The sequence below is a fragment of the Kogia breviceps genome, chromosome 4, assembly GCF_026419965.1.
Source record: "Kogia breviceps isolate mKogBre1 chromosome 4, mKogBre1 haplotype 1, whole genome shotgun sequence".
In the NCBI taxonomy this organism is placed as follows: Eukaryota; Metazoa; Chordata; class Mammalia; order Artiodactyla; family Physeteridae; genus Kogia; species Kogia breviceps.
Genome location: NC_081313.1, coordinates 72,252,253 through 72,276,556, shown reverse-complemented (window position 1 = coordinate 72,276,556; position 24,304 = coordinate 72,252,253). Strand labels below are relative to the sequence as shown.

At 36.0% G+C, this 24,304-nt stretch overlaps 1 protein-coding gene across 1 annotated transcript in view; it reads right to left on the bottom strand.

The window, feature by feature from the left end:
• ADGRV1 (adhesion G protein-coupled receptor V1) overlaps positions 1-24,304 on the bottom strand; it is a 558,169-nt gene that overhangs the window by 514,207 nt on the left and 19,658 nt on the right. The window contains exons 2-4 of the mRNA XM_067031321.1: positions 3,617-3,801; positions 1,455-1,604; positions 271-366 (exon numbers count right to left, since the gene is read on the bottom strand). Of these exons, the coding sequence (XP_066887422.1) occupies positions 271-366; positions 1,455-1,604; positions 3,617-3,801 (431 nt within the window). The remainder of the gene's footprint in view (positions 1-270; positions 367-1,454; positions 1,605-3,616; positions 3,802-24,304) is intronic.

Genomic DNA, 24,304 nt, shown 5'->3' with positions numbered 1-24,304 from the left:
ACGAGGTAACAAATGAGTCAGGTGAAATGATCAGCAGAAAGAGATTAGGGCAAGAGATGACCATGATTATAGGGGTCCCCTCCCTCATTTCGTAGAAATCTTAGGTAAAACAAAAGGACAGTCTACAGAATGTGGAATACAGACGGAGTAAGACCAAATTTTATTTATATATCAAAAGACAGGATGATTCTAGGTAGCACAGAAAGTAATCAAAAAATTTAATAGACTGTTATCTAAGCAACCACAAGATTAATCAAATTATAACCATACCATATTAAATGAAATAATTCCAAATGCATTGTCATTTGACAATATTGTCACAGTAACAGTCCTTGGCCATCCAAGCTTCACATTTGCTGAAGGTTTCTAAAATAAAAGTCCAAAAGTAAATTAAGAAATTAAACATAAGAGGAAAAAAAAGGATTATTTTAAAAGGATTTTGGTCTTTACATAATCATTCAGAATATGAATAAAAATACAAGTATTTCTTAATGCACAAATTAAGAAAATATATTAAAACTAAGTCAACGTGGTTAAGTGCCAAACAAGAATTTTTCAAAAGAGTTTTGAAAACCATTAATCACTATTAAAATATAAATTGTTATAACTATCAATAATCACTGGTTAGTAATATATTCTAATTTCATTACTAATATAACAGAGAATTAAGTAACAGTATGAAATCCTATTCATGTGATTTTTTTCTTATACTACAGAAGGTGCTGAAACTTAAGCATTAGTTATTCTATAAATCACAGAACCAAATTAAAGCTAAAATATTAAAGCAATTTTTCTAATAAATATGGGAAGAGTTTGCTACATTTCTATTAACATTCAATAGCAGCATAAAGAAATACAAAAAAAGAGTGTCTTACAAAAGTAAAACATGACTGCTTCAAGTGCCATTTTCACAAAAATTTTAATCACACCGACCCAGTCATTCTAAAAAATTCTCAATTCACTTCAGAAAAATTAAGTAGAGCAGTGTTAGCTGTCACTGCCTCAGCCATAAAGGACAATTAAACCTTAGGCCAGTCAAGCATTTTTCCCAGGGGTGCTCCAAATTTATTCTAAGGCACAGGGACCTCCCACTTCCAAGTCTACTTTTTGTACCCTTCTCCTTTGAACTCAGACATCACGGCCATTCTTTGTGCATCTGGTAGCAGAAGACGGATAAGAGAGAAAAGGGCCAAAGGGAAGACAAGGTTTTCTTGAGCATCTGTCATGGCAATTCCTAAATAAGCTGAATTAATCCAAACACTAGCTGTAGAATCTTCTAAACAAGATTGCCTGAGGAATAATCAGACCATGGAATTGCCAAAGAGACTGTCAGTTCTGGCTTCTATGAAAACCACCACCAGGCACTTAAACTGGCTCATCTCTAGAGAAAATGATTTTTAAGCATTGTGAGATTTTTATGAATTTAAGCTTACCGGGGAAAAAAAAGGACTTACCAGTAAAGTTAGGTGAAAAATAAAAGTTTCATCCGGCTCCGGTAAATCATCATCACAGACTGCTATGTACACTGTCCTATTTGTTTCTCCAACAGGTATAAAAGCTGCAGCATATGTGTCAAAAAAGTCACCAGTGTCATCTCCATACAGCTATCAAATGCAAAACATAAACAGTTCTTACATAACACAGTGTTAGGACAAGCAAAATTGATGCTAATTAGAGCAATCAACAGGCAAAAAAAACATGAATCATCAAATGACACTGATGTTTATAAACAGGATGTGGAAAAACAAATATCTAACAACTAATAAAAATCACCTTAAAAAAAGCATTATAAGAAGAAATGATTCTACATAAAAACATTTGTTTACACTCTAGAAGGTAAAGGAATCATTACATAGAAAAGTAATAATCATATAGGAAAGTAATGATGTGAAATTTTTTTCTCCACCTCTTGATTGATCTGAAGTGGATTACAGCAAACCTAACAGGGAAGACAAAATGTAGTTAAAACTCTCCCAAAGAAGAGGTGTAAGTAGCCAAAATATATCAGGAAAATCAATTATTTCCCTATCAGTTTTAAAGAAACTACTCTTTCCAAAATGTTAAACCTGAAGTTTTATTTATATTCTCCCACAACACCAATAAGGACACAATTCTTTTAGCATACCAATTTATTAGTCATTACAAATTTTTCCTCAAAACTTTTTTAAGACCTCATTCTGTAACATCAGCATCTCTAAGATTCTCAAGGGAGCAATAATTATGAAATTATAATGGAGCAACTTCTTGTGCAAATCCAAATGAGATTTCTTCTGCCAAAGAACCCAAAATGAATAACTTAGCTACCAGAAAAAAACACGATTTAGTATAAACTAAAAATGAAGGATGTCTATAGGGATATTGTAGTCAATTTCTAGTTCTCATTTACAAAATAAAGTTAGTTTTAAATACTTGAAAACTCCAAGTAAGTTGTTAAGGGTGTTGGAAAATTTGTTCTCATACCTTAATATAAAAGTGACACAAAAAAAGTGGCAGAGTCTTTTTAGAAAGCATTAAATATCTAGAGACACTGACAAATAAAGAGAAAAACCACAGTAATCCAGCCCCAAAAATCATTTAACAATCCAAAATATACAAAAATTAATATGTACATAAACAGTTTCATCAGAGCAATATTTACAACAGCAAAAATTGGAAGCAATCTCTATGAAAAACTGCTGAGAAATGATTGGGAAATGATGACCCCACCATCAAGAAAAGTTGTGAATACGATAAAGCAACCTGAAAAAATTATTAGGATACAATCAAAATTATATGTAAAACGTTAACAGATATAATATATACTCAAACTAAAAATAAATTCAATAAAATATATATACATGTCATAAATTTAAAACTAAAAGCAATACACAAAATTATAATATTGGGTTTCTTTCATAGATATTCTCCTTTGTCTCTTTTTACAGTGTTTCCCAATGTGACGATTTAACCTATTGTTTAAAAACTTATTTTTTTAAATAAAAATTCCAAGTAGTTTGGGCCTCAAATATATCAATGTCCTTAGTGGTCATATGACATGATTTTCTGGTTAAACACAAACACAAATACATGTACATATAATCTATAGACTAAGTAAACTGTGTGCAAGATAGAGCAATAGCTTAACAAATTCCATCTAACTTCTACTTAATATACTTAATTTCTCCCAAAAAAGGAGCTCTCTGACATAAGAAGGGGTTTTTTTTAATTGCCATTTCTCTACATTTAAATATTTCATGTATTTTCTCTAAGCCACCTGATACTAAGCAATAAATCCAAGCAGAGATAACGAGAATCCAAGTTATCCAAAATAAAATGTTCTTTTACTTAGAAATACTTCTTCATATCTTGGGGTTTTATTTGTTTTAAAATAAACATATGAACATTTTAAAATAATCAGCCTATATCTTTAAAATACTATATCTTTACTGTCAAATGCACATGCTACCTTAGAGCACTCCATAAATCTCTAACAGATATAAAAGGAATAAATCGTTTATCTGCAAATTGTTTATCATAATGGAACTACTCAATCTCAAAGAGTTAAAAAATTCTTATCACTGAAACTAAAACATTTCCTATCTACTTCTGTAAAAACAGAACTACTGTTATTTCTTACCGATACAACCGCAGTGACATTTGCTGGGTCTCCTATCCTTTCAATGACAAGACGAATAACTGTTGTACTTGTTTCATTAACTACAAATTCTGTTTGTCCGGCAAACCTTATTTCTGTTTCTCCAAACACAAAAGGGATGAATAAAGCTGAAAGGAGATTTACTAATAAAGATGCAGAAGGCATCCCTATAGGGAAAAAAAAAAAAAAATTCGTTCACAAAATATATCCAATATATTTTCATTACGTTGCATTACCTACAGATAAGAGTGAAGAGTTAGTAAGCAACTAAGACATAAAAATCCATCAAATATTAAGCCATTCAATTCAAATGTGTGATCACAGAAATAAGTCAAAAATCACAACCCTCTTCTGTGGTACTGTTTACTATCCATAGTACTTTTTGTTCTTTAACTTACATATTAACATACAGTTATAACGTGCCTTAAACTTATTTATTAAATTTAGTTTATTAAAAAAATTTGTCCCTCTAGGGCTTCCCTGGTGGCGCAGTCGTTAAGAATCCACCTGCCAATGCAGGGGACCTGGGTTCAAGCCTTGGTCCGGGAAGATTCCACATGCCACGGAGCAACTAACCCCGTGTGCCACAACTACTGAGCCTGCGCTCTAGAGCCCATGCTCTGCAACAAGAGAAGCCACAACAATGAGAAGCCCGCACACCGCAACGAAGTGTGGCCCCTGCTCGCCGCAACTAGAGAAAGCCCGCGTGCAGCAACGCAGACCCAACACAGCCAAAATTAAAAACAAATTAATTAATTTGAAAAAGAATAATCTTAAAAAAAAAGTCCCTCCAATTTATTCTAAGTAAAACCTAAGCAACAACATGAAAGTTGAATTAAAGCCCATCTTCCCCCAAATCAAGCCAAAAAATACAAGCCAAAACTAAAAATTACCAAATGGACTGATAATCTTAATGGGACATTATTTATTTGATGATTATACAAATATAAGCAAACTCTTGGAACTGTTACATAAAGCAGTTGAAGCTAAAAGTTTATATCTTGTTTGTATCTACTTTTCCCATAGTTTTGTCTTGAGAATGCTTTTTAAAATTTTTTAGTTATTGCAAGGAAATGCTAATCCTTTCAAAGAACACATAAATTTCCAGGATTTAAATTCTCCCATTTTACTAGCTAAAATACTAATATCACTTCTTAGAAAATGTCCATGTTGCTTTAAAACTAAGGAAATTTGGCAAAGTGTTTCTTTCTTTTCCATAACTCTTATAGTTTTCTTAGTACAATGTGTGTGTTTATGAGTCATCAATATTGTTCCTACTTTTAACACTGTGTAATTCAAGTGTTTTCAAAAGCATAACAGTGCAGTGGCCTCTTGAAAGAGCTGCTATTTTGTAATGTAGATGTACCTCTAAAAATGTGAACAATTTATCTCACGGATCATTAAGATTCCAAAGGATTATGTGATCAGTCACACGAACATAACAAGTTCATGCGTTTTAAAGAAGAGTTGCATTATGTACTCTATGAGCCAAAATGCTTCCTATTAATCTTTACTTTGGTCAAAAAGTAATAAAATTTTCATGTATCTGGTATTTCCACATGGCAAAACATGGCTTTCTATTTAGGAACTACCACGTAAACTAGCTCTTGATATATTTTAGGGTTAAAATGTAATTTTCTCAGTCGAGTATATTCAAACAATGCAGCCTGGGATTGCCTAATGATGTCTCACATGTTTATGGCTGCAAAATCCAGACAGGGATGCAGAGTTCAGATAGAGTCCAGGAAACAGACGTAGACCAACAGGGACAGAGATTCTGGAGCACTGAGGCATTTTTTACACCTGTGTCTTCTCTCTTAGAAAGCTGCCATGGGGCTAAGGGACTTGGGAGAAGAAATAAAATAGTTCTCCCTCACCAACTGCAAATTCTTCCTCGACTTCTAAGCCAAGAGTGTGTACTGAGAGAGAAGGAAAGAAAAAAGATGGAAAGAGAAGGAAAACAGGAAAGCCTAGGTAAGGTGGGAAACTGGGAGCTCTGGGCTAAACCAGAGACAAATGAAGATCTTTTGTGGAATTCTAAAGCCAGGATGATTTTACATCTCACTTATGACAAATAGCGGGAAAGAATGAAACTAGGGACAAGAAAGAGAATACAGGGCTTCCCTGGTGGCGCAGTGGTTGCGAGTCCGCCTGCCGATGCAGGGGACGCGGGTTCGTAGCCCCGGTCCGGGAAGATCCCACATGCCGCGGAGCGGCTGGGCCTGTGAGCCATGGCCGCTGGGCCTGCATGTCTGGAGCCTGTGCTCCGTGAAGGGAGAGACCACAATAGTGAGAGGCCCGCGTACCGCAAAAAAAAAAAAAAGAAAGAAAGAGAATACAGAATGGAGGGGTGAGGAGGTAGCAACCCAGGCCTTGGATGTGTTAGAAAAAGACAACTTTGGTCTGTTGCAATTTTGAAAGAAAAATCTCAATTCCTTGAACATGAGATGTAATAGAACCGTGAGTTGAGAGAAATGACACCTGAAGTTCTAAGTTAGAAAAAGTGAGAGTGAGTTATAGCATGAGAAGGGCACATCATGTATGACTGGGAACATAAGTTCTCAAGATCTGTCATGCATAACAATCAACTCCAACATCTGTTAAAATGCTGATTTGCAAACCCAGAAATTCTGATCCAGTGAGTTTAGGGTGGGGCCCAGGAGTCTACATTTAACAGACAGCCCTATCGATTCTAATACAACTGATCCTTGGGACACCCTTTGAAATACATTATCAAAGAGTGTGAGAAATTATGAGGGACGTGTGTTGGAGGAGACATGAAATAGATCACATTTGTAGCTTTTAAGTTAATTACTGAATTTTTCAATGCAATATGCTTGAACTTACTGCAGACGTCCTCATATATTTTTCTACATATTACTATATAGCATTTTAAGATTCCATATATCCTGAAGAACAAATGTCATGACCTATAGAACGAAATCATAACAGCAAATGCTTAGATAGTGTTGTTCTATGTACTTCATACACAATAACACAATTAATCTTCACAACATCTCTGTGAAGAAGGTGCTGGTATCATTAACCCTATTCTATAGCTCAGGGGACTAAGGCACAGACAGATTAGTTAACACAGGCAGTGATACTTAGCTAAGTATGTGGCTATGCAGGATATGAACCCAGGAGTCTACGTCCAGATGCTCTACCCATAACCACACTAGACTGCCTCTTACATGTTATTCCTACAAATCACACATCTGTCTTTAATAACATGGTAGGTAATTTATGCTACGTTTCCAAGCATTCTATTATTTTAAACTCATGCACAATAACCAAAACTACCATAAAACTGCACACTTAACGCATCTCCTAAATGTCTGCACCTTATTATTCTGATAAACATGAAATTTATTTAACTAAAACTATAGTTCTCTTGACTACTTTAAATATTTAACATCTTTTAATGTCAGGACCAATGAGCTCAAATGGTGCATTCCTGCAGTCTCCCAGGCAATTAGATCTTGTGGTTAAGTCAGTAAACTCATTTTAAATTGATTCACATCAGTGAGTTTTGGGATTATGCAAAATGAACAAACAAGCATCACTGGAAATGCCTCAAATTCTGTGACATCACTGATTATAGAATCTCCTCTGCTTTTATCTTTTCAACTTGTAAGAAAAGTTGTTGAGGCAAAGTTGGCATTCAATAGAAGTTAAAAGATGAAGAAAAAGCTTTGAAAGTGAAGTTCCCATTAGAAGACAGGCATAATTACACAAATGCTGAATAGTTTCTTTTTTAGGGTAACTAGGTACATTTTCCTCTATCATACTAAAAATCTAGTCTTTGGAATTCCCTTTATTAAACTCAGAAAACTAGGCATTAGTAACTGACACAACACATAAATCTTACATCTATTTCAGGTCACTTTTCTCTTATTAGATTTAATTAATGTTTTACATGACCCACAAGACCACCTATTTTAAATGTCTCTATGAAATGAATTTCAAACCACATATTTTTAAAGATCATTATGTGCTTAATTCATATTCTGTCACAATTGTGAAAGAATAATTTTAGCTTCACTGAATCATTCCTCAACTCTGCAATGGCATGATATTCCAATATTCAAAGGCTCTCATTTCCAGCTATCATCCATGTTACCCTCACACCTCCCACTCCTGCTCAGCATAATTCAAAAAAAAAAAAAAATGAAAATTGTTCCTGCCAGTAGATCTCTTATCTCTTAAACAATCTCTTATTGTATTAAAACAATGTGAGATTTAGGTTACTTTCTTACTTATTTCCTGGATTATACTATGAAGTTTGCATAGAGTCCTGATAGCATGCAGACACAAAGTCTCAGGTTCTTGCATATTCAGCCTAAGCAACTAGTCACCTAATTCTACAAAAAAATACTTCAAAACTAAAATCAGGAATATATTAGAACAGCTCTAACAATGCAAACTGGTTGCTTTCAGAAGAGCAGCTTACAGTTTGGTATAACATCTGTATACTGAGTGCCTACTATACATTGTATAACACCTGTGCTAATCACTGAGGACACAAAGACCCACAAGAGGTGGCCCTTGGTTCCAAGATACTCACAGGGATGGGCAAAGGATTTAGATCAGGCCACCAAAGACAACAAGACACAATTCTGATGAAATAATGCCATTTGCAGCAACATGGATGAACCTGGAGATTATCACACAAGTGAAGTAAGTCAGACAGAGAAAGACAAATATCATACGATATTGCTTATATGTGTAATCTTAAAAAAAAACGATGATACAAATGAACTTATTCACAAAACAGAAACAGACTCACAGACTTAGAAAACAAACTTATGGTTACCAAAGGGGAAAGCCTGGGGGAGGCGGGATAAATTAGGAGTTTGGGATTAACATATAAACACTACTATATATAACACAGATAACCAACAAGGACCTACTTTATAGCACAGGGAACTCTGCTCAATATTCTGTAATAACCTAAATGGGAAAAGAACTTGAAAAAGAATAGATATATGTATATGTATAAACTGAATAACTTTGCTGTATACCCGAAACTAACATAACCTTATAAATCAACTATAGTCCAATATAAATTTTTTTTTTTAATTTTTAAAGACAATTCTGAGACTTTTGCTTAAGCATAAAGATGCAGATTCCCTCTACTGCTGGATCCAGGATCATGCTGATTGGTGCCAGTTTTCTCTGAAGTCTGAAAATGAAGTCAACACAGCCAAAGACAGATCTAAGAGGTGGAGAAGAGCCAAGTCTTGATAATCAAGCTCAGGTTCCTGAATCCAGTTTTACCCTTGCCTTTTCAGTTGCTGAGGCAATAAATTACATTTTCTGCTATTGCCAGCTTGGTTTGGATATTTGGTCACTGCCGGCATCAATATTTATCCATTAAATTCAAACCTGTGACATTGTGAACTCATGTTAGGATACAGCAAGTGGAAGATCCCTCCTCCTTTTCTCTCACACTCAACAGCCATAGTCTTTTCTAAACATTTGTGAAAGGACCCCACACCAGCTATCTTTCCTGTTCTCATGCAATTATTACCATCGTCTACAATATTATCCCCTCCACCCTGAAATGGACAATTACTAGTGAGAAAATTTAGGACACGAAGACAAACCAAAAATGCTTCCACAATAGAACAAAGCAGGACAGGGGTATACCACACTGATTCAGCATTCTGAAAAAGTTAATGCCCTTCTGATTGTCCTAAGGAACCCCAACATCATGCTTCTTCAAATTAGTCAGGCATTAATTCCTTTCTCTTGCTTTTTTTCCCTTGATGCCTAGCTCTTCTTCCCTTCTGAAAATCTACTGGTATTTGCTAATTTCATTCCTCACTTGTATTACTTAGCACAGAAACATACTAAATTTCATTTATAAAAAAATACCTGCCCCCACAATATGTTATAATAATCACTGAATTCTAAATTCTGTTTATCTAGGATATTACCTTCCTCCCATCTTGCCTCTTATTAATAGGTACCTCAGGAAAGGTAGCAAGTATACTATATTTTGAATAAATGGGAATAGTCTTCTACTTTAAGTTTCGATAAGTCTGTAAAAACAAAATAGAATAAAATATATAAATGAGACTCAGGACCCAATAGATGACAATGTAAGGAAAAACAAGAGAATTCAACTGATTTTGCTGATTTTGAAGCGAACAACTTTCATACATAACTTTTCATCAATGTGAAAGTTAACTTGGTCTTTTTAAGTTTCACAATAAAAACTGTACAACCTCGGTGAATGACAGGACAACGTGAAAAGACAAACATTACTAGCAATGAATTGAAGAGAGATACATTGACTTTTCAGCTTCAGCTGTTGCCTTGTCACTGCCATAGCAAGCATCTTCCCACGGTGTGACCACCAGGTAATTCATACTGAAAATATGATCCTAATGGAGCACGGTTTTCAAGTTTAGAATTACTTGAATTCTATTACATTTACTAAAGAGCGTTCTAAAACTATAGAATTACTCCTGTGGAACAAGAGAAGTTTCATCATTCATATCATCAATTATTCAGCCTCTAAGAATTCTTCATCTGTGTTACTGCTATTTGGTGAGTACTACAAAAAACTGGCCGTTTCCTTCTTCCATACCAAAATAGAATTTAAATGTGCAACTTTCAAAAGCAAAATAATCTAATGTTACAAATTAAGGAAATGCTAAATACTTTTAAATGATAAAGGGAGGGACTTCCCTGGTGGCGCAGTGGTTAAGAATCTGCCTGCCAATGCAGGGGAAACGGATTCAAGCCCTGGTCCGGGAAGGTCCACATGCCATGGAGCAACTAATCCCATGCACCACAACTACTGAGCCTGTGCTCTAGAGCCCGCAAGCCACAACTACTGAGCCCGCATGCCACAACTAGCCCGCACACCTAGAGCCCATACTCCGCAACAAGAGAAGCCACCACAATGAGAAGTCCGCGCACCGCAATGAAGAGTAGCCCCTGCTGGCTGCAACTAGAGAAAGCCCACATACAGCAAAAAAGACCCAATGCACCCAAATAAATAAATAAATCTTTAAAAAAATGATAAAGGGAATAGTCTCATAGTTATTCAGACTATAAATGATGTTTCTTACCTTTATTTTTTACTTACTTTACAATTTTAAGGAATATATTTTTATTCATCTTTAACATATATAGAGGTGGTACAATATGAAAAAGGAACAAAAATTAAACAATAAAAAGTCAGTCTCCCTCACACCAGCCCCCCCCAGCCAAATGCTTCTTCTACCCATAGTCCATTACAGTTATCAATGTCATCTGTCTCTCATGAGAGAATCTATTAGACACGTATTAAAATGTATGTCTAGGGACTTCCCTGGCGGTCCAGTGGTTAAGACCTCACCTTCCTATGCAGGGGATGCAGGTCCAATCCCTGGTTGGGGAGCTAAGATCCCATATGCCTCCTCATGGCCAAAAAACCAAAAACATAAAAACAGAAGATATATTGTAACAAATTTAATAAAGACTTTGTTTTAAAAAAAGGTCCACGTCAAAAAAAAAAATGTACATCTATAGGAGAAAATGCCTGCAACGAATTCTGTTTTCTTCTACATACAGACTACAGGAATCAACACATTTTTTCAAGACGGTGGTTAATAGAGAGGTAAATACTAGGCTTCGATGTAGACATTCATGATGGGAACATATTTATTGTCTCAACTACATCCCTGTCAACATTGTAGATCTCATCAATAAAATGATGGTTTCTGCTGACTTCTACTATACCTATCAATTCACCCTCTAGGGAACAGTAGACACAAATCTGGAAACCTGCACTTTCCTAGATCACACATTATAAAACCTACATTAATTAAGACCTACATTAAGCATGATCTCTATACACCTGAAACACAAGAGTCATCTTGAGATCCCCTTTTACATCATCCTGGGATTCCCTTTGATTCTTCCCTGTGTTTGATCTCCTGTTTGCTGATTCCATGTTTTCCTCTTTTTTGGTTTACTTGGTTTATTCCCTTGTTTTGATGGAGAACATCCTCCAGTAACTTCCCAAGAAAGGGTGTGTAGAGATAAATGTTTTAGGTCTTGCATATTAGAAATTACTGTAATATTAATCTTCCACTTAATACTTTCACTGGGTATAGAATTTTAGGTAAAAACAGTTTTCTTTCATTATTTTGAAAGCCTTGTTCCATTGTTTTCACTGGAACAGTGTTGCTGTTAAGAAATCCAAAATCATTTTGATTCTGAAGTATTATATGTTTGCATACTTGTGTCATCCCCTCTCTGGAATGTTCTCCTCTTTGTCCAAAAGTGTTAATGAAATTGCAGAGGATTTTTCTTGGAATGGGTTTATTTTTGTCCATTTGGCTAAGCACTCAGTCAGTTCCTTTCAATCTGGCACACATCCTTCAGACATGGAAATTTTTTTCTTATATTATTTCACAATGATTTATCCTCCTTCCATTTTCAGTTCTTTGATCCTAAAACTCCTATTATTTGATATTGGTATTCTCTGACTAACCCTCTGATTTTCTAATCTAATCTAATTTCCAATCCTTTGATTTCTGCCCTTTCAGAGAATTTAATTCATCATTAAATTTCAATTCTTCTAATTTTTTTTAAATTTATGCCACTGTGTTTTCAATTTCTAAGAATTTAGTGGTATCCTGCTCTTCTTCCTTTAATCCATTAAACGTTCTTTTACCTTTCACAAAATACTTATTTTTTAAAACTTTCTATTCTCTTTATAGTCTCTGTTATCTCCAAGTTGCTTTGGTATTTACTCTGGAATCTGGTAAATCTATGTAAATTCTGGTAAATCTATGTAAATCTATGTAAATGTAAAATTTCTTCATTTTCCACAAGATCATGTACTCTCATTTTCATAAGTCACCAAATAAGCATATCACAAAAACCATTCAAGCTGCTCATATCTGGATTATAAATGCCCATCAAGGAAAAAGGATGAACAGTGTAGAGATGCTTCAGTTCTAGAGCACATATGCGGAGCTCTCGAAGATTATGGATTTCAATCGTGCTCTCTCAACACCACTTTGGCAAAACGCAAAATGAAAGATTCACTATACTAAATCCTTTGAGACAAACTCAGAAGCAATAAATTAAGTCAAGATATGTTCACCCAGCCACCAAATCTGAGTGTGTGAAAGGCAGCTCTGTCAAGAAGACACACTTGCCTTTTTGCTCCTTTGAAATACAAGGATCCTGTGTCTAAAGGAAGGTTTCTTGAACCACCATTAGATGGCACCCCTCCATCTTCCAAAACTATCTATAAACCATTCCTCAAATTATGAAAAGAGGCTATACGAATTTAAAGATAGATTTTTGCCACCCATAACTCTCTACAAATACAATTTTTAATTCTTCATAGAACTCAAAGACAAAAGTCACAAGAGTAGTTGTCTTGAAATTAAGATCTCACTATGAGAGCTCTACTAGTTTTAGTCTTTCCTCTGAGATTCAGTATTAATCTAAAGAAAAAAGGTGGGGAAAGGTTCTCTCAGTCACTTTGTGTGAGTTTCTTTCTATTCTGTACCTAGTTATTGAATATCATCTGTTTTTACTGAGCAGGTAGGTGCTTGTATTTTCTAAATGAATTATTTGCACTCATGGCAGGTAAGGGAGAGAACTTCATGATATTAACCCAGAGGTTTCAACCCAAAGAAGCCTAGAAATGTGTTTTTTAGTCTAAACTGTGCTTACAAAATAACACTAAAAGAATTTTTGCCAAGATCAAATGTGAAGATTTTACATTTTAAAAAATGGATTTCTAGGGCTTCCCTGGTGGCGCAGTGGTTGAGAGTCAGCCTGCCGATGCAGGGGACACGGGTTTGTGTCCCGGTCCGGGAAGATCCCACGTGCCGCGGAGCAGCTAGGCCTGTGAGCCATGGCCGCTGAGCCTGTGCATCTGGAGCCTGCGCTCCGCAACGGGAGAGGCCACAACAGTGAGAGGCCCGCGTACAGAAAAAAAAAAAAAAAAAAAAAAAAAAAAAAAAAAAAAAGATTTCTAGACTATTTTGAAAAATTACAGAACTGCCAAATCTGAGTCCACATTTTTACATGACATCAATTGGCTGGTTCTGTCCAGCAGCTGTTATTTAGACAGACAATTTGCTCTCCAGTACCCTGCCAATGTCTCCTCAGACTAGGGTCAAAGAGGAAAGTAAAATATTTCTTCTATTTATGCCAATCAAAGGTAGAAAAACAAGCACAAGTGTGTGCCCACACATACATATGGATACACACACTCACACACTTTGCAGACTGTCTCCCTGCAGTTTGAGGAATTTGATTTTATAAGACAACAGGAAAGCATTCCTGTTATACCTGAAGATCCTGCTACAGATGCTATGAAGCTTATAGCTGGACACTGCCAAGGCCTCTGGGGGTATTGAGCCCCCAGATGCCTCTAAAGCAGGAGGTAAGTACTGGCTCTGGAGTCAGACATGGGCTCTACTCTAGCCTCAACCATCTTCCCAGCTGGGTGACTTTGGAAAAATCAATTCACTTCTCTGGGCCTCAAGTTCCGTCAACTGTTAAAGGGAGGAAAAAAGAACAGCTACAGCACTGGGGTAGCTGTAAGGTTCCGGGGAAGGAATTCATCCCAGCATGCCACCAAGTGCCAGATTCCAGGCTCTAGGCCTTCAATGTTCATATGGTCAAGAGACCAAAGGAAAGAGTGGGTATCCTAGACTGCCCATGTAAAGACCATCCTCCCACCCACTCACCCTCACAGCAGCAACATTAGAAGGAAAGGAGGATGTCTGTGGTAAATGCAAACGTTGAGAACCTAGGAAAGTTCAAAAAGCACAATGAAAACCCATCATGGGTTCTAACTTCAAGGTCAGAAGGGGAATGAACTGCAACATAGTATTTGAAGAACAAAATAGTGGGGTTCCTGATGTTCCTGGATGACCTGCAAAACTTGAACCACAGTATCAACTACCTCTACAACACTGTACCTGGCATGGGAAGCATAGGTAGGAGGTCTGGGAACGTGAGAAATGCCCACCCTCCTGGTCCAACCTATCAACCCAGAAAGAGAGTACTTTTCAGAGTTAGAAGAATTGATTCGTATTCTATCTGTAGTAAAGTGAGGTTCCCCCTGAGGAAAAAAAAGAAAAAAAAAGGGTAGAAAAACAAAAGACAGACCAAGAGGCCTTGAAGGTGTCTTGAGGTCAAAACCCCTGCCACAACCGCTTTGTGCCAGAGCCCATTGATATCTTCAGGCTTAAACACTACACACCTTTAACCACATGGTTTCTGCTGGGTCATCACCATGACTTTATATCATGATTTCGTAAATAAATATTTATCATTTTCATAATGAAACTGAAAAACAAAACACATAATTTAACTAATTAAAGTCAATACTTCATTCTGATTTTCTTTAATTTTTACCAAATGTCTTTTCTCTGTTCCAGGATCTTATCCAGGGTACCGTGTTACATTTAGTGGTCATGTTTTCTTAGGCTCCTCTTGGCTGTGACAGTTTCTCAGACTTTTCTTATTTTTGATGACCTTGGCAGTTTTGAAAAGTACTGGCTAGGTATTTTGTAGAATGTTCTTCAACTGAAATTCATCTGATGACTTTCTTATGATTAGACTGGGGATATGCAGAAGACTTCAGACATAGTGACACTCTCATCACATCGTGTCCAAGGTACATTCTATCAAAATGACATCACTGTTGCTGCTGCCCTTGATCGCCTGACTGAGATACTATTTGTCAGATTCTCCACTGCAAAGTTACTAGCCTCTGCCTCTGCCCCTTTCCATACTATACTCTTTGGAAGGATGTCACTATGTGTAGCCAACTACCCTTTTATTTTTTTAAGCTTCTTATTGCTTTCCTTTAAATCAAAAAAGTTCAACTTCCTTTCATCTATCCATCCACTTATTAAAAACTATATCAAGCATCAAAACATTTTCTAGATATAGTATTGTAAATCTGTAATAACTTGTCTATGGAATCTAATTGAAAGATGCAGATACTTCCATATGTATCCTTGGAAGACATGTATCTTTCAGGGATACATATGGAAGTCTAATAGAATAAAATATAGGGTCATTATGAAGATATGTAACCAAATGGTTGGTTAATTAGCAATTTCAGATTTTGCTCCTCAATTTCTTTGAAGTTATATGTGCATAAGTTCATTACTGCTTCTGTTAATAACACTCTTGAGCCACCTCAGGCAGTCACTTAACCTTGTGAGTCTACTTCCTCATCTGTAAAATGAAGTAATAAGTCTACTGACTTTATCTGGCTAATTTGACCTTGGATTTATTTACCAAGTCCACAAATTTTCTCTTTTTGAATTCACCTTTTTTTAAAATCTTTATCAATTTCTCTATCCTGACTGGTTTATTATAGTATTTTTTAAGATTCATAAATTAAAAATTATTTTAGTTTTCATTACTCCTTAGCCTCTACAGCTATGGTTTTGCTGCAAGAAGAGCTGTGGCTGCAACTCGTAGGTTTTGATAAGCTAAGTTTTTGCTGTTATGATACTCTAAAAATTTTGTTACTGCAGATATTAGTTCCTCGGTAAAACAAGGATTATTTAGAAGAGCTGGGTTTTCTCTTGTTTCCAAGCAGAAGGGAGGTTTTTTAAAATTTATTATCATTTTTACTTTTGTTTTAATAAAAAGTAGGCTTTTATTTAATTTTGTTCATAACATTCTGTTTTCTGTTAATCCCTTTCACTAAGTTTGAAACAAAACTGAATTGTGTGAGCTAAACAATATATGGGGGGAAAAAAAGAAAAAAGGGGGGAAAAAAGCCTTTAGTTCTTTGGTCTCACCAAAATTTTGTTAAGGTAAAGTAAACAGCTTCTTTAAAGTAACTACACTGCCTAAATATGTAAAGTTCAGATGAATTAGGTAAAATGATAGAAAATCACCTATGGTCCAGATGAGTAATTCCTCTTTCCCATTTGTAAGGTATTACGTGCCACGCAATCTGTTACAACTGCCAGGAGTCCTCTTCTAATTTAAACAAATTTAGATACCCAACACCTTCAATTAACAATTTTCAAATTTTCCATAGGGCCTCAAGAACTGTTCAAAATTCTAATGTTAAAACAAAATTAATTTGAAACCAAAATGTCTGAACACCTTCTACTCTTCCTTCAACTTCCATAGTCCTCAGCAACTTTGAAACTTGTAAAACTTAAGACTGGATTACAAACATTTCCATCCCAAAAAGTTTGAAGCCAATGACCTTTCAATATTAATTTATTTCTCCATCTGTCTCACACATACTGAACTTATGAGAAATAGATTTAATGTCACCTCAGTATGCTACCATGTTTTGTCGATATACTTGTATCTCTAAGGGAAATCACTGAGATTAAGCTTCTCACACTGTCCAATTACACAGACTAGTTTACAAATAAAAAGCATCACGATAAAGCCAAAAATCCATTTTGATAAATCTCTACAACACTTTGTAGATTACAAAAGTATCCCTATCAAGCAGGTCAAAACTTCCAAATGCTAAAATACTGTTCACTGAACTCATTATATACTTACCGTTAAGCACCCTCTGGAAGTGCCACTAACTCCAGAGTAAACTCAGTTCAGGCTGGATTTTGACTAATGTTCTGATAGATGTTAGTAATGTTATAACATCTATCAAAGCATCATTTCAAAGTTCTCTGTCAAAGTTTGAAATTTTTCCAGTTCAGGGAAAGCCCAGGAGTTTATCATTAATAGATCGTTGAGATGGGTCTGAGCTGTTATAAAACATTTTGGAAGATCTTCTGATTTTTCATTATAAATAACATATTTGTTAGGTTTGATTTAAACTCATCTTTACAGAACCGTAAATGCCTAATAACTATATTGACTCTTTCTTGCTTTCATAAACATGCTTGTTAACTATATCTGTGCTTTTCTCAAAGCATTCTTTCTAACTCATCTAATTTTTTTCTTTTCTTACCTTAAATTTCCACTTTTTTGGGCCTTTCATGGCCATGATCCACTGCCTGCTCGTACTCCAAAATTAAATATTTCTCTTCTTTCTTCCTCTTAAAGGATATAGTATTTGTTGTTTGAAATGTAACCCAAACTCTATTTCAGCACTATGCTGCGTGTTGGGAGAATGACAGAGTTAGATTTGATTAAAATTTTCTTACAGCTATGATATAATGAAAATTATTAATTCCTTGGAATCCTTAGCATGTAATAAGTATGAGCTAGTCCAAAACAACCATGGTGCAAATATGTCACCATGCCATTATTTCTCCAAATTAAATTAAATCCTACTCAAGGCTCCATGCACCATGCTAAAAGGAAATCCAGTTTTACCTCTTGGAGGCTCTTTACTTGCATGCTCCAAGAATTCGAGTGGATTATGCATTCCTAAAAAAGGTCTGGTGTCTCCCAGACTCAAGTGCTGCAGCTGCCACTGAGCCTCAGAATCCTGTACCCTGTCTGAACCTGGTCCTCCTCCATCTGCCTGGACCTGCTGCCTCAGGCTGTGGCCCTCGTGCCACACTGCTCCCAGCTCCCAGCACGGGTCAGCACCACCTTTCAGAGGGCCACTGCACGGACTGTACCACTTCTTCAGCCCACAGAGTCCCTAACCACCTCCCTCCAGCAACAGAGTCTACTGTCAAGTCCTCTCAAGAGCTTAGTCTTTTCGTTCATGCACACAAGTTTGAAAGAGCTCAAAGGAAACCCATGTACAGCACGTGGACCCTACTGCTGTACCGTGGTGGCTGTGTCTAACATTCATCCATCACTCAACAACATTCAAAAAATACTTACTGAGTCTCTACTATGTGCCAGGCATTGTCTAAGGCCTGAGCACAAAGCAGTTAACGTGACCAAAATCAAGACATTAAAATAGAATTTCATCTTGAGTTTCTTCCTAGGGAAAGGAAAGGTAAATCCTCTTTAGATCAGTTTTTGCCTCCCACCTATGCACTCCATATGGATGTGTAAACAGTTACTGGAAAATGGATTGTACATCTTAGTAAATTCAAAATTAAACTAAGGTTTATTCTTCTTTGCTTTTGTTACTGCATCAGAATGCCTATTAATACTAACTGCCCACATTTAAAATTTTATATTTCAAACACTTTAAGGATTTTATTTCCCTTCCCTCAAAATTCTCTCTCTTCCTCCATCACCAATGACTATCTCCCAAAATGGAACACCCATACTGATAAGAATAATCCACCACCTATGCTTCTGACCCTATTCGTTCATGCTTCCTTAGACTTTACCCCTATTAGTCTCTCTACCTCTTCTCTACCTTTTCTCTTCTCCCTCTCCTTCCTTCTCTCCAGCCCTCCCTGTGCCCCAGACGCAGTCAGACAATACGCAGTCCTCAACCTTGCTTCCTCTTCAAGCTTCTACCTCAACTCTATCCTTCCCTTCAATATCAAATTTAAACTTTCCCTCTTAGCAATCTCAACTTTTCCTAACCCCTATAAAAGATTCCCAAGTCCAATTCTCATGTAAGCTCCAACCAATATTCCCCAATATACTATGCAATGCTATGTCCATATTTTGATCAGATTAAAGAAATCTGTTGTGAATTATGTTTAGGAAAAAAAGTTGTATAGATACTATACATACCTTCCTAAATATTCAAAATACTTAAAGCAAACAACAAGCACCAAGATGACCTAAACACAGCAGACTTAACTTTATTTAACCCATCATTTCCCAAGCCTATAATGACCACAGAACAATTCACCCCTACTGGTACCTATGTACATCCTGAAGAACTAGACTCATATTTTCAACTACCTAGACACTTCCATCTAGCTACTCTTAGCACACTAACTTAGAGTAACTACTCAATAACTGTGCATTACTGTTATTAATTCACCCAAATAATACTAACAAAACCATAGCTTCTATAAGGATGTATCAAAAAGTAGTAATTTCCACTAGGCTGAAATTATTTTTAGCAACTAAGACAGGAATTCACTTTAAATGTCTCTGATTAGTTGACTTCTTAAATCATTTACAGTTCCCTAATGGCTAGTTAAGTAATGAGCCATTAGCAGTTATACCTTCCTTTAGCAGATCTCTAGTTACTTTAGCCCTTCATATTGGTTTACTTAACCTCTCTGCAATTTAAACAATTTAAACTATTTTGTCATTAATACAGTAACACCAGTAGATAATCCCTGTGCAAAGACCTATTTTTTAAGAAGTACTGCATCCGAGCAATATGAAGTCCTTAAACATTTTTTATAAAAATATTTATAGGCATGAGAAAACGTTCAAGGTTAAAAAGTAGGATGAATACAATATTACACTATGAGAGCATTTTTATTTTTAAATGTCCGTGTTCACAAACAGTAGTTAGATGAATATATAACATGGCTGGTATGAGTCTACTATCATAGAAAGTTGGAACTGAAGTGCATTATTCCACTTTAAAATTGGATGAGGGCACTTGCAACAGGTTAAAGATAGCTGCCAATTCTTTGCCACTCCTCCTTTGACGGTGGAATCTAATTCCTCTTTTCTTGAATCTTGCCAATAAAATGTAGCATAAATGTGACATTCTGGATCTTCTGAGGTTAGGTCATAAAAAGTTTTGAAGCTTCTGCCCAGTCCTCTTGGAATGCCTGCCCCAGCAGAAGCCAACCAAAATTTAGGACATGTGTCTCCCTTGAGACTGCCAAGGTTTGAGAAAGCCCAAGCTAGGCACATGGAAAGGCTGCAAGGAAAGACAGATACCTAGACAGCTTCTAGTTGTCCAAACATGCCATGTCCAGACATGACCTCACAAGTCAGACCAGATATGTGAGTAATTAAGTGTCAGATGACTCATCCTCAGCCACTATCTGGCTTTAATTCTGTGATGAATCCCAAGCAAGATGACCCCTCAGCCCTTCAAACCCCAGAGCTGTGATAATCAGATATTAATTTCAGCCACTAAATTTTGGGATGGTTCATTTATGCAGCAATAGACAACCTGAATATCTGTTCATGATCCTGCCATTTTAATATATATTAATTCCCCAAATCAAATATAATGTGTCACTTTAGTTCTTATTACATAATTATTTAAAAGAATGAAGAACATATTATGAAATATTATAGTCTATTTTAACTGAATTTTATGCTACAGTATGTTAACCTAAAACATAATACTTTATGTAAAAAGTAAATCCTAAACATACACACACATTTATGTATACAAGTGAGTATCCACATAGAAAAGTACTGAAAGAACAGTGGTCAACATCAGGTAAAAAAAATTTGAAGTGATTTTGCTGTTTCTTTGTGCTTTTCTACATTTTCCACAGTTACCGCATTTGAATATGTTTTACTTTGGTCATTTCTGATCCTGTTTTTGTTTTGGGGGGCTGCTTTTTTTTTTAATAAATTTATTTATTTATTTATTTGCTTATGTATTTATTTATTTTGGGCTGCGTTGGGTCTTCGTTGCTGCGTGGGCTTTCTCTAGTTGCGGCGATCGGGGGCTACTATTCACTGTAGTGTGCAGGATTCTCATTGCGGTGGCTTCTCTTGCTGCAGAACACGGGCTCTTGGCACACGGGCTTCAGTAGCTACGGCACACAAGCTCAGTAGTTGTGGCTCGTGGGCTCTAGAGTGCAGGTCAGTGGTTGTGGCGCACAGGCTTAGTTGCTCCGCGGCATGTGGGATCTCCCCGGACCAGGGCTCAAACCTGTGTCCCGTGAATTGGGAGGCAGATTCTTAACCACTGCGCCACCAGGGAAGTCCCTGATCCTGTTTTTGAAAAGCAATATATAGATCTCTGAAACTAAACCCGAAAACTAAGATCATTTAACACCCCCATCCTAACACTTGAATTGTGGATATAAATCCCCAGGGCTTAATTATAATCCAAGAATTACAACCTTAGAATTCTGTGAATGTATTCTCAACCCATTATCAAAATATGGAACTTCTATATGTTTAGTACACAAGTGTGTTTATAAAACAAAAAAGGCAGAAACATCATTTAATCAAAATAAGAATACAAACAAATCTCTCATCATCTTTGTACCTTTCCTGTTTTCTTCCTTATGCTCCATTCTCCATTTTCTTCTTTCAGCTGCAATACATGATTTGAGAAGAGAACAGATCCCCACACACATGTGTATTTCACATCCTTCTATGAAATCCTTTATAGCCAAAACTTACCTTTGAAGAAAACTCACAAGTGAAAGGAAGCCTTTAATAGAATTCATTGCGTGTATCAACTATAATATCTTTCATCTCTTGACTTTGCCTTAGGAGATTTGGTGTCACGAATTCAAATACAGGGAGTCTTTTTCTCATAATGCAATGACTCCCTCAGACTTGCTCCTTTTTTTATTTTGCCTTTGATCAATGTGTCCAGGGTACAGAATACTTTGAAGTTACACTACCCACTCGGCCCTCACTTTCTAGCATGGTAATTGTCCCTTCCTTCCATCATAAAATTTATCAGATTAACTGGCTTTTTTAAAAAGATGTATCGCTTTTCTGTCTGAATTTTTTTTTACAACTCATGAAAGACAATACTTTTTTGTTAATTCTTATTCTTTCAACTTTAAATTTTAACTTCATCCTATTTTAAATCCCGAGTCTCATTTACACTTACAAAATCACTGAGAGGGTTGAGGTTGTGAGAAGGTAGTTAGACGAGGAGTGAAGGGTTTACAAAAATTGGCTTACTTGAATTTCTCTTCTAACTTGGACTTGCTTTCCCGTTATCAGAGCACAACCCCTCCCACTCTAAATATCTCCCATTTCCCTAAGTTCAGCAACCTCCTATAACTCTTTAAATACGCTCTTGTGGTTTAGGATATACTGGAAAGCTAGCAATACAAAATGTGACTGAAAGAGCAGGTGGTCACTTCCTGCTTCTTGAGTCACTTTCTCATGCGGCTTCCTGATGCCACATACATCCGGTTTTCCTTCTCACTCACTAGGTACCCTTCAGCCTCCTTTGCTGGATCCCTATTGTTTTCCTGATGTCTGCGTGACAGAATATTCCAGTTCCCAGGCCCAGACCTCTTCTCCATCTACACTCACTCTCACTGTGATCTCATTCACCTCACTGCTTTAAACATAAGTCTTCCAAATTTACATCTCCAGCCAAACTTTGCCCTAAATTTGGGGCAAAGATGTCAATCAGACTATTTGACACCTCAAGGTGTAGGTAATCTTTTAATCTAATTTTAATTTTCAAAATATATAACTCATTTCTATGAATACAAGCTCAAACCTATAATATAACAAGGTATATTCAAAGAATTCTCACCTCCGTCCACCTATTCCTTTCTTCCCCCTATAGGAAACCATTTTTACTAGCCCTGGAATTATGTTGCTAATGTTTCTTTGGCAAACATAACTATATAGAGACAAACAAACTGAAACAAAATAAGGTAACTGTATATCAAGTGGTGATATAATCACACAGACAAAATAATTATCTCTAGTGTGTTTAGAACATAGTATTTTGACTGTCTGCCCTAAGTAGAATAAATTCTAAGGACAAATACACCTGCAAAGAAAGCTTATACTTCATTCAGTATTCTTATTGTCAGTGGTAATATCAGTATTATTTTGTTTAAATTAAATTTTTATATTGTAGAATAAACATTTCAGGACCATGTTTTATACATTGTAGAATATATTTTGAAACTATATATGTTGTAGAATAGAACAAATAATAAGTAACTGCATAAGAAAAGAAAGAAACGACAATAAAACCAAAGAAATTATGCCAAGTCTATATAAGGTTAAACTTAAGTTGGAAATAGCAGTATCACTTCATGAGTTTTCTTTGTAAAAATAGGTATTTCCTGACTATTGAGCATTAAAAAGGCTTAGAAGTAATGACAAACCCAAAACAATAAGCATCACTGGTGCCCAGATTTTTGTCTCTAAACACCATCTCCCCCCCCCCAAAAGGAACCAGGGCTCTTTAGAGGCATAACTGATGTCTGGGGAGGGAAATATGCAAAATGAACCTGAACATCTCATACCAGCAAGGAAGCTACTGAAGATTAATGAGGTCATGTCAATGGGACACAAGAGGAACATGAAAGGATTCCCACTGATCAAAGACTAAAATTTTGTGCATCTAAAAGGGTAATGACTGCAATTGTTTGAAACACACTGAATATAAATCCTTATGTTCAAAAGGATACTAAAGTCAATCTGTCTGTCTGTCTGTCTCATTGGTCACCACTGAAAGCAAGTAGGGCATCAACTCCTTACTCTGAAATTAACATTTAAAGAAGAAGAATTAAATATTTATCCTGTCTATCCTGGGTAAATTCCTTTTCAGAGTAACCAAATAGCCTAGTTAAGGAAAAAGTTTTTCCTTAAAGAATTCCAGCTAATGTGGCAAGAATGACAGAGTTAGAAAGGCACCTGTTTGCAACTCCTAAAAAATAACTAAAGAAATGATCATTCATGGATGAAACAATTAGATAAAAATCAAAAAATAAATTAAAGACTCGAATATAAGACCTGAAACCACAGAACTCCTAAAAGAAAACATGGGAGTAAGCTCCTTGACATCGGTTTTGGCAATGATTTTTTGGATTTGACATTAAAAGCAAATTCAACAAAAGCAAAAATAAGCAAGTAGGAACATATTAAACTAAAAAGCTTCTGCTTAACAAAGGAAACCATCAAAAAAAATGAAAAGGCAACCTGCGGAATGGAAGAAAATATCTGCAA